The following is a 14,984-nucleotide window of genomic DNA, read 5'->3' as shown; positions in this document are numbered from 1 at the left end:
CAACAAACGGATCACAAGTTCTGTTGAGCCGATGTTAAAATAATGGCTTTCCTGTTCGTCTTTTTTGTCAGACAATTTTTGGTTGTTTTCTTTGCTCCGCTCTCAGTGCTGTTGAAAAACCTTAATTCTTTTATATAAAGAATATATTCTTTTATTTTTTTACTTTAAAAAAATTGCACTGAAAAATTGCACATACTGTAATGCTTGTTTGTTTTTACTTGGAGTTGGGTTGCTCCAGACTGCTGTTGCAAATTAAAAAGTGTTCTTAGATCCGGCTTGGCTTTGGTCTGTTATTTCGGCTCTGGAAAAACGCAGCTCAGTGCTGTAATATGACATTGGAACATTCGACATCCTTCCTGCTTACATATATCCATATAAGACCAGGGTAGATGTCTCTACCCAATGTCTAATCATTAAGTAACCAGAAATCAGCTGAAAAGGACTCGGGCTTCCTACTGAATCCAAACATTGAGGGTTGTGAAAGGGAAAGTGGGTGGCATTGTACAGCAGCATATGTATGTACCAAAATGTATGTACCAAAACGTATGTACCAAAATCCATTCATTCATTCATAAAGTTCATAAAGTATACAAGGCAGGCTATAGCTACGACAGTCTCCCATTTACACAGAAAACCTTTTTGTCTTCACATAAATAAGAGTATTGTACGTTGTTTATCGCTCAATAAAATCGATTGCAAAAAAGAGAAACCGACCAGGGTGTCATGATTGCATAACCGGAAACATAGATGACTTTCACAGGAAATGTAACTGGGCTATTATTGTTGCCAGAGAGCTGCGAAAATGGCGGTGTCTCGTCGCTGCTCGCAACAACAACAGCAGGGTACCCTGCAATCTCCGCCACGAAACAGCACTCTGTCGGCCAGTCCTCCGGGATCCCCACCGTCAATGGCTCTCGTTACGGCGACTGTTGTGCCTCCGGACGGCGAGTGTGAATGCAGCGGAGGTATGGAGATCTCTCCGGCCTCACCTGATCCTCCAGCCCCGGCCCTGGGTGGGAGCAGCGCCAGCTCCGCCACCACCACCCCCGGCGGGGGGAGCAGCAGCGTCTCCAGCCCCGGGTCGGGAGGCACCAGCCCCGGGGACAGCGGCGGCGGGGGGGTCGGCGGGGCTTTCAGGGAGCTGTTCGAGGCCTGCCGGAACGGAGATGTGTCTCGGGTGAAAAGACTAGTCGACATGTGCCCATATTCACACACACCTGCGAGCGCAACTGTGTTCACAACTGTGTACACACACACACACACACACACACACAAAAATTCAAACACGCCCCTGGAATATGAACAATTCAATCTTCACTTTTGATTGGGTGGGTAAGATGTAGGGCTGGGTTCAAAAAATCGATTTCCCGATTCTGAATCGATCTTCATTAAAATGAGCGATTATCGATTCATAAATCCCGAGATCGATCTTTCTTTTTTTTTTGCTTGCAGCTTCAACCCGCAACGAGATCTCGTGGCCAGATCTCGCGCTACAAGAATTTATCATATCTCACGCAACGTGAGGTCTCAACACTAAAATCTAAAAACATGGCGATGGCAGGGACACATTAAAGTCACCACCAGGCTTAAAGTCAGATGTCTGGGTGCATTTTGGATTTTAAAAATGTGACGTTAGAGATGAGCTGGACAAAAGCAAAGTCATATGTAAATAAAAAGTACATTCATGTAACTGCTTTGGAGTCAATTCATTGATATGTTTAACAATGCTACATGTTATAGGGTTCCTTGAACCATTTATAGCATTAGTTCGGAGAATCTCTTTCATATTCAAGCAAAAAATGTATGTTGTAACTAGATCGAATCGGAATCGAATCGAATCGAATCGAATCGTGAATCGAATCGAATTGGGAGCTGTGAATCGGAATCGAATCGTTTTGGGAAATCAGTGGCGATACCCAGCCCTAGTAAGATGCACGTTTGGGTGGGTTGAGCCTTGTAGCGACCCCCCCCGCACTATGTTACACTCATTCTCCCTCACAACCTGGTCCTACACCTACTGCACATAAAATGTACCCAAAATGTTAATGTGCTGATTTTGGAAATTTTAGGATTTGTCTAAATCCTGACATAGGCACATTTACTTGCATATCTCTCAAGAATAATTTAAGATGGAATATTTGCTTCTCTGATGGCCAAATGCCCATTTATAATGTCCACCCAGACAGTGTTGTATTTTCATTCAAAATTGGAAGATGCAACCCTGTCCAATATCCAAAGCTATAGCAAATATTTTGCAGACCAATATTATCAGCCAATACAGACTCAAAATATCTATCTATTGGCTGCACAGAAACTCATGCATTTATCAATAGTTATAATGGTCAATTTTGTTGTTTGTAGTCAACATACAGTATTAACATACTCCACATTTGTATACTGGTTGTTAAGGACTAACAATGAGGCTTAGGCTACAGGGCAGAATAAGGGGTACCAAAATCCAGATTGCTGTTGTGAGTAAGGTGTATTATGATGATACCCAATGGTAATGGTGCAGTTTTCTAAAAATCAATATTGTAAATTTAGTAGTGTGTTGAGTAGTGTGACACAGTAGTGGCCTGGCCATCTGGAGCACCGGGAGAATTGCCGGTGGGCCGGTCTATCTGCGGGCTGCGTGGCCGGTGGACTGGGGGTCTGCAAAGAAAGACATGGGCCAAAAATAAATAAATAAATAAATAAAAGATATGTGAAATGTGCGACGCAGGCCCACTCCTCCATCTCCCCCAGCGTGGCAGTCCCATTGGTCTATCCTTACATCCACGCAGGCCTGTCTGCCACCCCCACTACAAAACAGACCTGGACTTTCAACTGACACACACACACACACACACACACACACTTTCAACTGAAAGAACAAACTAGTGTGACATAACTATATTCAAGCTTGACATACAGTAGTACGCCTACCCACACCCACCATGCCAATGGTCAGAGAGCTGGGGGCCTGTGATCCTTTACATTAGGTTACGTTATATAACCATAATGTATGTGTGTGAATGTGGTATGAACGAAGGAGAAGTGTTACTATAGTCAAGATCTTGCCATGGGGCTGTGTGTGTGTGTGTGTGTGTGTGTGTGTGTGTGTGTTTCTGTCTATCTGTCTGTCTGTCTGTGAAAACAGATGCAACCACCCCCTAGGCATTCTGTGCCTGATTTGTAATCCACACCAGTGTTCAGGCCAAATCTATGAAGTAAGCATTTACAGCATTACATTTTTGTCATTTAGCAGACACCTTTATCCAAAGTGACTTACAACAAATACATTTGTCCAAGTAAGTGAAAAAGAAATGTTTTTGTATCTTCATTAGGCTAATATCAGATAGACACAGAAATTGAGTAGAGGAAATATTTAGGCCTTTGAAATAGAATATTGCAATACTCCTGTGTGACAGAATTTGTGAACATAGATGTCTTTACTCACTTAATGTATCTATTAATTTATTATTATATGGCATCTTTTTATGACGGTATGGGATGAAGCTGCCACTCGCATTGATTTAGCAAGTAAAAGTCATCGCGGCTTTTTTTCATTGCTGTCTCTCAGGCTTCAAATCTTGGGGGCGCTGTTTAGTTACTATGCAGAAAACTAACAAGTGACCAATCATAATGACATTACACATATGAATGGGCGCCCTTGTTTAGTTACTATGCAGAAAACTAACAAGCGACCAATCATAATGACATTACAAATATTTAGCCAATCAACATTTAGCCAATCAGCGTCCGAACCAGCGCTCTGAAATACGGATTTCCCCGCCTCTAAAACCATTGTCTCTCTGTCAACCTGAGGAGAAACTCAATTCGCGGAGGTCGTCAACATCAAGTTGTAATTTTGCAGGTAGGTCGCTAAACAAACGTTTAAAAGCAACGTTTTTAAATTATTATTATTATTATTACGAAGAGAATCAACATTTCCACTTGTTCAGTTTGAAGATAACTTAAGTTCGCAGCTAAACGTTTAGCTAGCTAGCTGAAGCCTGTTAGTGTGTTGGTTAGCTGCGACCAGCGAGGTAACCGCGGTTAGCTTAGAGGTTTGATAGTTAACCAAAGCGTCTAAACATATAGCTAACTAAGTCTTATTTACTTTCATTTCCACAGTGCTTATCTAACGTTTCTAATGTCTGTTATGTTCAGTTACATTGAAGTTCGCTGCGGACCCGCCAACGAACATGGATGATGAAAGCCTTGACAGGTGAGGTTAACCTGAGGTAAAATGTTGACAGGCAGTGATGTGAATAACGGCGTTATTTTTTACAGTAAAAATATGGTCAATATTATTATTACAAGCAGCAACAGTAACAAACGACCAATTAGTTGTTTTGTGCTATGGCATTGCATTGCTTAGGTAAAGGTAAAAGCTTTGTCACCACTCGCGAGCCCAAAGGGGTGCGTTCGTAAATACGTTCTGGAAATCTGATCAGCACTCATGGAACGACTCTTGTCCAATCAAATGACTTGGTCCCCTTATGACGTTGATTCCGGTGTGCGCTCCGGCGCTCTCGGAGCGAGTTTACGAACGCAGCCAAAGTCGAGTTAATATGCAAGTAGTCGTACGCCGGAAGTCAAACGACGCCATCTTGTGGCTATTCCTTTATATTTGCCGCTGCTCCGCCGCGTGGCATTATGGGAAATGTAGTTTAAACTTTAAAGCGTTGATTGAAGGAAAGTGATCCTTGACTGTGCTCTATATTGATACCGTTTTCATACACAGTCGAAACTGAAAAGTACCTCGCAATGTATTAGATATGTGAGACTGGCTTATGTGTCTTATTTTTCCTTTGTGCTTCTTTTAGAGAAACCTGTGAGAAACCTAAATTATTATTATTACAAATATTGGTGGGGGGGAGGGGCGAGACAACCGCGCAAGTGATCATGATTGGCTATGGTAGAGTTAAGTGATCCTGATTGGCTATGGTAGAGTTAAGTGATCATGATTGGCTATGGTAGAGAACATGTCATGGTAAGCCAACCATAGTTCAGTGTCAACACTTCATATGTAGGGTGTTCACACATATCATTTTGCTTTCACTTTAGATTAAAATAAATATGTCCATCTCACAGAGAATTTCATGAGAAAAACAATGGTCCAAACCCCATGGTTCTATCATGTACGGTTCAAAAGTTATCACGGTTTACCTCTTTACATACACATGTGAATTCCAGGAACATTTCATGGTAAGCCAACCATAGTTCAGTGTCAACACTTCCTATTGGCTAGGATGTTAGATGACTGGGTTGGCTGGATGAATGAATGCATGCATGGATGGATGAGTGTTAGGAAGGAGTGTACGGATGGATAAATGAATGAATGAATGAATGTTTAGGAGCTAAAGTTGGATTTGTCCAAGAAATTCATGTCTTATTTTTTCAGTATTACTTTAAAAGCACTTCATATTGTTTAACTGTTTACTTTTGTTGTGTTGAAAAAAACTTGAAGTTACAGTCTGTCTACCAGTTGTCTGAAGTTGTGTGACAGTTTGATTTATTTAATTTACACTACAAAGATTTAAAAGCACTTCATATTGTTAAATGTTTACTTTAAAAAGTAACGCAACTAGTTACTTTTATAATGAAGTAATTCAGTTACTAACTCAGTTACTTTTTGGGATAAGTAACTAGTAACTATAACTAATTACTTTTATAAAGTAACGTGCCCAACACTGTAGACAGGTGAGGTAACCTGTGGTAACCTGTAGACAGGTGAGGTTACCTGTGGTAACCTGTAGACAGGTGAGGTTACCTGTGGTAACCTGTAGACAGGTGAGGTTACCTGTCAGGATGTTCATTTCCCAGTGTACAGGCACAGTGGGTAAAATATAAATAATAAAAGGCATAGAATGTTTTTTTGTTTTTTTTCCGACCTATCTGTTCCTAAACTCCTTCCCATTCTGTGCAGTCTTGAGGAGATGGAGGACATATCTGACGGTGGCAGTGACTTTGAGGTCGAGCTGAAAGCCATGAAGCGGAAAAAACAGACCACTGCACGTGGACCTCAGGTCAGGCCAGCAGACACACACACAGTGTTTCCCCTAGGTTTGCTGCCTTGGGAGGGTGGCATGGATCCTCCACACCCCCCCCCCCCCCCCGTTGTGAAATGTTAATTTCTCCCCCCCCCCCCCCCCCACACAATTACAATTGTAACACAATTACAATAACAGATTAGTAACAGAACAAGTTATCTCTGCTGATTGAAACAAACTGTTACAGGACTCAATTTACAATTTACAATTTAAGTCAAGCCATTTTTTACACATTTGCATCCATCCTCCTCTCTCCCTCTTTGCACTGACAATCACACACAAACATATGTGACAGGGTCTGGTTAAAAAGTCTGCAAGTCTGGCAACATCATTTTTCTGTTTTTTCACTACCTTTCATTATCTACCTGTCATCTGTCAGTGATGACATGCTGACATGTTCAAGATTCATGTTTTTTTATTGCCATGTGTGTCAAACGTTTATTACATCCTATTACAAGTAATGAAGGGGGGTGCTGAGGGTGCTGCACCAGAACCATAGGTTCTCAAGGCTACTTGTGGTCTTGACTACCTGTCCACTTTCTCACCTGGTTCTTGCTCTCTCTCTCTCTCTCTTTGGTGTGCTGACTCCATCCTGCTCTCTCTCCTTCTCTCCCTCTCTATCCTCCTCTCTCCCTCTTTTGCTGTCCACCGAAAGGCAAACATAACAACCAGAATATGTATAATCTAATAAAAGGTATAAATGGATCCATATCAATTTATAACATCATTCTAATTGTATATTGGGTTGCTGTGGGCAATGCAGTCAGATAATGTCATTTTGACTTGACTCTCTCACCTGAAAAACAATCTTATGTCCATCTATGGAAAAACAGACATTTCCAATGAGTGAGGGTTTGTTCCAATGCTTCAATCCACTTGTTTATTGCATTTTATTACCATAAAGCCCGATTCTAGCAGAATAAGACATATTGTATTATTACTACTACTATCTATTATTACTAATCACCTCTGAGCTAGCTAGCTTGCTAGTTCGTTAACACTATTCACACAATGGAACTATAGCCACTTTCTAGTCACCATGGAACTATAATCAGACACTTTCTAGTTAAGTCACAATAATAACGAACAATTTGAACCAATGTTTTCTGTCAGAAATTCAGAAATTATATTTGCTAACGTTACTTATTTTGCTTACTTTCATCTGTCTCTCTCTCTCTCTCTCTCTCTCTCACTCTCTCTCACTCTCTCTCTCTCTCTGTCTCTCTCTCTCTCTCTGTCTCTCTCTCTCTCTCTCTGTCTCTCTCTCTGTCTCTCTCACTCTCTCAGTCTCTCTCTCTGTCTCTCTCTCTGTCTCTCTCTCTCTATCTCTCTCTCTCTCTATCTCTCACACACTCGCGCGCTAAATTCTCCGGGCGAAGCGCGAGACTACTTGCGGACCAATGAGGTGCGTGTATGTAGGCTACTGTACCGGAGTGTGTAACATCATGACTGTAATTGGGCTAGAATGATTTCAGAAAATAATAATAATAATAATAATGATAATAATAATAATAATGATTATTCTCTTTTAGGTCGTGCTGAGATGAAATTTAGGGATACTCAACCCCTAAAAAGCGTCTAAAATCGTCCATATCGCCAGATTCGGTTTGGGTGCGTTTAATAAACGCGGGAAGTTAGCCTGCTTGTCACAGGTTTGGGGTCTACGTCCGTCCATTACTAAAACTATTATTGTTGGCCTTTATTTGCACTTACAGCAGAGACGAATGGCTTGTTTGAGATTAGCACGTCAGACGTGGAGGGAGCTGAGCCCCGCCCTTCGTGAAACGAGGAGACAAGCGGACAAGCGTGGCAGCAAAACGCACAGAGGAGAAACATTAAATGAGGGTGCACATAAATTAGGCAAATGACACAGAATAAACATATTTCGACCACATAAAAAACATATTTCGTATATATTCCTAAATGTCGTTGTTTGGTACCTGTACTGTAGCAATGACAAATAAAGACCATTCATATTTCGGACATATACAACTGGGAGAAAAATATTATTATAAAAAAATAAAAAATAAATGAACCAAATTGACATTGAACATTTTTCTTGCGGGGGCGGCCCGCCCCCCCAAGGCAATGGTAGGGGAAACACTGCACACACACATTAGTCAAGTCAACTAATCACATATAGGTTCAACTGTTGTTCCCTCAGATATCTTACTAATAAACGTTGTCTATAGCAAAACAGCATTCAGTTCAAGTAGTTAATTTTCTAAATGCTGCACCTTAATAGATGTTTTTAATTGAAAGTGTGAATGAGAATATTTATTTTGATTGACTTTTCAGTAAATTATACCTTTTTAATAGTAGATTGCAGCTGGTTGCAGCAGTATTGACAGACTTTTTTTATTTAAGAAAGAAAGACCCATAGTTTGTTCTGTAAACCAAACAATTTTCTTTTTTGGGTTTCTTTTTAAGTCGTTGTACCGGAAACATACCGAACCATCGAGAACTAGGAAGAACAGATTTAGGTTTAAAATGGAAAGAGTGTTGGAATACTACAAATGACATGACAGTTAATGAAAATCTACGTTTAATCCAATATAAAATAATGTATAGAGTCTACCACACGCGAGATAAAATCCATAAGTATTATAGTAATGTATCAGATAACTGTTTAAAGTGTGGGAAAAAAGACTCACTAATACACGCATTCTGGGAGTGTCCCAGAGCACAGAAAACCTGGGTTGACATAGAACATTGGCTCTCAGGGGTACATAAGGAAAGATTCAAGTTTGATCCTTCAATCTGTCTTTTCCAGGATGTAGCCACAGTAAGATACCCTAGGGGGTGGATAATTATGTACTCATCAATTATATTTAAAAAACTAATACTTGGAAGTTGGAAATCAAGTAAACCTCCAACACTACAACAATGGAAAAACGAAATTCTTTATTATACCAATATAGAGAAGAATTTAGCCATAGACAATAATAAGAAAGATCAGTTTGAAAAGATATGGGGAGAGATAGTGAAGGCCTTAGCTAAGACGTAAAGATAGTGCAAGAAACATAGTACTAAGAGATTAATTAGATTATGCATTAGAAATATTAGTTAGATAAGTATAGGGGGTAAACTGGGATAAACTTTAGACGGTTTAAAAAAAGTGGGGCTTTGGGATGTTAGGATGTATTGTGATGTTTGTCAAGGTGTGATGTGTTGTGATGTTTGTCAAGTTGTGATGTGTTGTGATGTATATCAAGGTGTGATGTGTGGTGATGTATGTCAAGTTGTGATGTGTTGTGATGTATGTCAAGTTGTGATGTGTTGTGATGTTTGTCAAGCTGTGATGTATTGTGATGTTTGTCAAGTAATGGGTGCGTATAAATGTTGTGGTGTATTTAGGTTAGGATGTGGTGTGTATAATGTTTTGTGTAAAAAGAAAATGGAAAATAAAATCTTACAAAAAAAGGAAACATACCGAACCATGACTTAAAAACCGAGGTACGTACTGAACCATGATTTTTGTGTACCGTTACACCCTTACCAGCCACCCAAGAGACCAAGGCGTAAAGCTGCATCCCAGCCTGGCCCCAGCTCCCCAGCCCGCCCGCCCCAGCCCCCACAGCCCTCCCTGGGGACGTCCAGGCGAGGCGACCCCAGGCGGGAGAGGGACGGGGACCAGAACATCAGTACGGGGGATATGTATGAGGCCATCCGGTCTGGGAAGAGTGCAATGGTGGTGAGAGAGGGAGGGAGGGAAGGAGTGAGGGATTGAAGCTGGGGTGGATAGAGAGAGAGAGAGAGAGAGAGAGAGAGAGAGGGAGGGAAGGAGGGAAGGAGTGAGGGATTGAAGCTGGGGTGGATATAGAGAGAGAGAGAGAGAGAGAGAGGGAGGGAAGGAGTGAGGGATTGAAGCTGGGGTGGGGGTGGAGAGAGAGAGAGGGAGGGAGGGAAGGAGGCGATGAGTGATGATGGGGAAACAAGGCCTTTAAAGCCCACAATGGAGGTGATTATCATGCACATCAGTAGCTGACTGATCCAACCCTACGTTGTCCCCTTTGATGTAGAGAGGAAGGAACGCTGCCATTGGGTCACACAGTCAATGATTGACAGCCCATGTCCGTCCCACCCATTGTTGTGTTCTGAAGCTCTGTTTCCCCATTTCTGAGGAGGGGGGGGGAGGGAGTGAAGGACAATGGGCAGAGAATGAACAGAAACTAAGAATGATGGGCAGTAGAAAAGAGTTTTCCTCTCTACAGTATTACCACAATACAGATGGTATTCAGGCCCTTATTCTAACCCCTCTCTCCAGAAGATGGAAAAGCCTCTGTGGCTCAATGAGCACAATGTGTAGTTCGGCGGGAGATGTGTGTGTGTGTGTGTGTGTGTGTGTGTGTGTGTGTGTGTGTGTGGCGGGGGCTGTGGGGGGGGGGGGGGTTGATCGTAGCTGTCATAAGGATGACACCTCCGACCTTGAATACCGTTCCCTGATTGGCTGTGTCCTCTATGTCAATCTCCAGACGGTGGTGGACGAGTGGCTGGGCAGCTACAAGAAGGACCGGGAGGCGGGACTACTAGAGCTCATCAACTTCATCGTGCGGTGCTGCGGCTGCAAAGGTCAGGGGTCGGCCAGAGTGTCTGAGAGATGGAGAGGCCAGGGGGGTGATTGGGGTCAGAGTTCACAAGATTATCTTTTGACCTGGTCCCAGGAAAGGCATCGATCAGCACTACAAGCCATTGATTACTAAGCTGGGCTAACAATGCTAGCATCAGGTAGCCTCTGTGGTGTCTGTGTCTGTCGATACCAGTCCACTATAAGGAGGAGTTAACGGGTGGCTGAAGAAAGCCAGGGCCCAGGGTTTTCTTACTGGTAGCAGAGGGGGTTTAAAATATTCAAAATAGATAATAAAAAAAGAAAATAGTTGACATACCTGTATATTTTAGAGTGTTGTTGTGAGTAGTGTCTTATGTTCATGTCGTCTTGTCCAATACAAGTATGTGATTGAAAAGGAACAGACTGCAGGGAAGTGTCTGTCATCTTAGATCCTCCCTCTCTGCAGGTGTGGTCAGCAGGGCCATGTTTGACAAGGATCAGTACCCAGAGATCATCGGCACTCTCACCAAAGAGTTCAACGAGGTGAAGGAACATGGGGGGTGGGGGGTATTCATCAACGTCGCTAAAGGAAAATCCAGGCTTATTTTTGATAAGTCCTCTACTGTAAATAAACATGTAAAAATGCTCCTTCTTCTAGCATTGTGACTGCTTGTTTTTCTTATGATGACTGATAGACGATTCACTTGTTTAGACAAATTGTACTCGTTGTAAATCACTTTGGGTAAAGGCATCTGCTAAATGTCTAAAATCAAATGTAATTGTACAATATTCTGTACGTGTGTGTGTGTGTAAATATAAATTTTGCAAGTGAAAGTGACTAGGTAGCTGTGCTGATATTGTGAATATCGGAAACGGCTGGGAATGCTTCTTCTCGGCCGGCTCACAATGCTCGATCTGACCAGCCTGTCGTACGCCCGTCTGCCGTCAGGAGTCTGTGCACTACCCCCTGAGCTCCCCTGGCCCCCAGTGGAGGACCTTCAGGGCCGGGCTGTGTGAGTTCGTGAGCGTGTTGGTGCGCTCCTGTCAGCACAACCAGCTGTACGACGACTACCTCTTCTCCTCCCTGCTGGCTCTGCTCACGGGGCTGTCCGACTCGCAGGTCCGCGCCTTCAGGCACACCAGCACCTTCCTCGGTGAGCCTCAGGAGCGCACACATACACACACACACACACACTTTAATGAATGTGTTATATGAACGCACACACACACACACACACACACACTTTAATGAAGTGTGTTATACGAACACACACACACACACTTTAATGAATGTGTTATATGAACACACACACACACACACACTTTAATGAATGTTATATGAACACACACACTTTAATGAAGTGTGTCATACGAACACACACACACTTTCACTCACCTTCTTTCGCCACACACATACAGTAGCACATACAGTACCGTATATGTCAACACATATCTGCAAAGACACATACAAACACGTGTACACACACACACACACACTTTCACTCACCTTCTTTCGCCACACACATACAGTAGCACATACAGTACATGCGGTGTGTGAGCATGGTTATGAGTATGTCACCCCTCACCCCCCCAGCGATGAAGCTGATGACGGGGTTGGTGGAGGTGAAGGTGGTGGTCTCTACCCAGATGAAGACCAGCCAGCGCCGCTACGACGTCGAGCAGAGCAAGAGGGCCGAGGACAGGGCCGAGGAGAGGCTGGAGGAGCTACAGGCGACCATCAGAGAGGTACAATACGCCCACACACACACACACACACACACAGACACACAGTCATAGGGAATCCCTTTTTAGGGACATTTGAGCTGAGTGTGAAAATCCATCTGTTCTGTTCTGTGCCTCCTCTTGCCAATTATGTAGGTAAAGGAAACAAATTTTGTTAACGCCTCTTGACTTAACATGCCAAAATCTCAACGTGTGAGTGTGCCTGTGCGCGTGTGTGTGTGTGTGTGTGTGTAGCTGCAGGAGCATATTGGGGAGCTGTCGGCGATAATGAACAGTACCTTCAAAGGTGTGTTTGTGCACCGTTACCGGGACTGCATGCCAGAGATCCGAGCCGCGTGTATCGAGGAGATGGGAGTGTGGATGAAGGAGGACCCCGAGGACTTCCTCGACGTCGATTACCTCAAATACCTGGGCTGGACCCTGAATGACAAGGTTTCAACACACACACACACTGACACCTAACCCTTTTTTCAAACAAAGGCTAGCTCATAAAGTTCATTATGGCTCGCCCCTCACACATAGACCTAGACCTAGTAAGGTTCATTTACACATCTACTGATGAAAAAGCCCAACTACTCTTTAGGGGGTCGATGATGATGATGTTTATTTACAAATTTGAGCTTTTCAAAAAATGCCGGTTGAGAGAGGACGCTGGCGTTGCTTGTTCGCCGCTTCTCCGCCCGAAATCTAGGTGTAATTGCAGAGTAGATTGTCCTACAAAGAAACTTAGATTTAGATTTAGTAATCTAAAAATGTATTAGACCCCTATACTTTCTTTTATTTATTTTTGGTTTCTTTCTATTATTACTACTCGATCTTTTCAGCGTCTTTGAGTGTCTAGAAAAGCGCTATATAAGTCTAATGTATTATTATTATTATTATTATTATTATTAGACAGTAGACCTATTTCTGATCGCGCGTGTGTGTGTGTGTGTGTGTGTGTGTGTCCTGCAGCAAAGCTCAGTGCGTCTGCAGTGTGTGCTTGCCCTGCAGGGTATCTACCAGGAGAAGGACTTCATTGGGCGCCTGGAGCTGTTCACCAAGAAGTTCAAAGTATGTCTCGTTCAAAAGACCTTTATGTACACTTTCTTTCTGTGCTGTTCTCTCTCTCTGGGTCTCTCTCTTTCTCTGGGTCTCTTTCTTTCTCTGTCTTTCTCTCTCTCTCTCTCTCTCTCTCTCTCTCTCTGGGTCTCTCTCTCTCTCTCTCTCTCTCTCTGGGTCTCTCTCTCTCTCTTTGGGTGTCTCTCTCTCTCTCTCTCTCTCTCTCTTTGGGTGTCTCTCTTTCTCTCTCTCTCTCTCTCTCTCTCTCTCTCTCTCTCTGGGTCTCTCTCTCTCTTTGGGTGTCTCTCTTTCTCTGGGTCTCTCTCTCTATTTCTCTCTGAATTTTCATTATTTTTCTCTGATTATTTATCAAGAATAGGTGACTAGTAATCTCTTCACAAGCAAATGAGAAATGGCTTCACATAAACCTTTTAAGCCCCATGTGTTGCCTGAGATAAGTTTGGGTTTACTCTTGGGCTTAGTGGAATTGCTCCTTCCCTTTGTGTGTGTGTGTGTGTGTGTGTGTGTGTGTGTGTGTGTGTGTGTGTGTGTGTGTGTGTGTGTGTGTGTGTGTGTGTGTGTGTGTGTAGAATAGGATAGTCAGCATGGTGTTGGACAAGGACCCAGGCATGGCGATGAAAACCATCCAGCTGCTGCTGCTCATCCAACAGTGAGTGTGTGCGCGCGCGTGTGTGTGTGTGTGCGTGCGTGTGTGCGTGCGCGCGCGTGTGTGCATGTGAACGTAAGCAAATTATGTCCTGGTATGGGAATTTCTTGGTTGTTTGTTTGTGTGTATGTACAAGCATGGCTGCTGACCTGTTATGTGTGTGTGTGTGTGTGTGTGTGTGTGTGTGTGTGTGTGTGTGTGTGTGTGTGTGTGTGTGTGTGTGTGTGTGTAGGGGGACAGAGGAGGGGCTGACAGATGAGGAGAGCAAAAATGTGTACCCTCTGGTGTTTGCTCGTCACCGAGGCCTGGCGTCAGCTGCTGGAACCTTCCTCTACCACAAGTACACCTCTCTGTTTTCTCTACAACCCTCCTGTACCACAAGTACACCTCTCTGTATACTCTACAACCCTCCTCTACCACAAGTACACCTCTCTGTATTCTCTACAACCTTCCTTCAGTCATACCTCCATCCCTCTCTACTTGTTTTTAAATATATATTCTTTTACTCTACCTCTACCATAAAGTACATCATGATCACTCCATCCTTCAATTGTCTATCGATATCTCTTGTATCTATTTGAATATCTCCAGTGTATTGGAATATTGTGTGTGTGTGTGTGTGTGTGCGCGCGTGTGTGCGTGTGCGTGTGTCAGGATGTGCAGTCACGGGGCCAAAGACTTCCTCAACCAGCTGGTCTCCTTCTACATCCAGAGTGAGGTAAAGAAAGCACTCTGACCACACAAACACACTCTCTCCATCTCTCTCTCCGTCTCTCTCCATCTCTCTCTCCGTCTCTCCTCTCTCTCTCCGTCTCTCTCTCCGTCTCTCCTCTCTCTCTCCGTCTCTCTCCATCTCTCTCTCCGTCTCTCTCTCCGTCTCTCTCTCCATCTCTCTCTCCGTCTCTCTCCATCTCTCTCTCCGTCTCTCCTCTCTCTCTCCGTCTCT

At 43.3% G+C, this 14,984-nt stretch overlaps 1 protein-coding gene across 1 annotated transcript in view; it reads left to right on the top strand.

Annotated features, from left to right (window-relative positions):
- Positions 1-802: 802 nt before the first annotated feature.
- LOC308163559 (cohesin subunit SA-1-like) overlaps positions 803-14,984 on the top strand; it is a gene marked incomplete at both ends in the record, with an annotated part of 28,563 nt that continues 14,381 nt past the window's right edge. The window contains 12 exons of the mRNA XM_080537731.1: positions 803-1,177; positions 4,812-4,819; positions 5,915-6,014; positions 9,541-9,732; positions 10,514-10,610; positions 11,054-11,130; positions 11,537-11,741; positions 12,182-12,333; positions 12,565-12,762; positions 13,285-13,383; positions 13,962-14,041; positions 14,702-14,756. Coding sequence (XP_080393857.1) covers positions 803-1,177; positions 4,812-4,819; positions 5,915-6,014; positions 9,541-9,732; positions 10,514-10,610; positions 11,054-11,130; positions 11,537-11,741; positions 12,182-12,333; positions 12,565-12,762; positions 13,285-13,383; positions 13,962-14,041; positions 14,702-14,756 — 1,638 coding nt within the window. The remainder of the gene's footprint in view (positions 1,178-4,811; positions 4,820-5,914; positions 6,015-9,540; positions 9,733-10,513; positions 10,611-11,053; positions 11,131-11,536; positions 11,742-12,181; positions 12,334-12,564; positions 12,763-13,284; positions 13,384-13,961; positions 14,042-14,701; positions 14,757-14,984) is intronic.

Source organism: Nansenia antarctica, assembly GCF_963989245.1.
Source record: "Nansenia antarctica genome assembly, chromosome: 8".
In the NCBI taxonomy this organism is placed as follows: Eukaryota; Metazoa; Chordata; class Actinopteri; order Argentiniformes; family Microstomatidae; genus Nansenia; species Nansenia antarctica.
The sequence above is the reverse complement of the archived record's forward strand: the minus strand, read 5'-3'. Positions and strand labels throughout refer to the sequence as shown.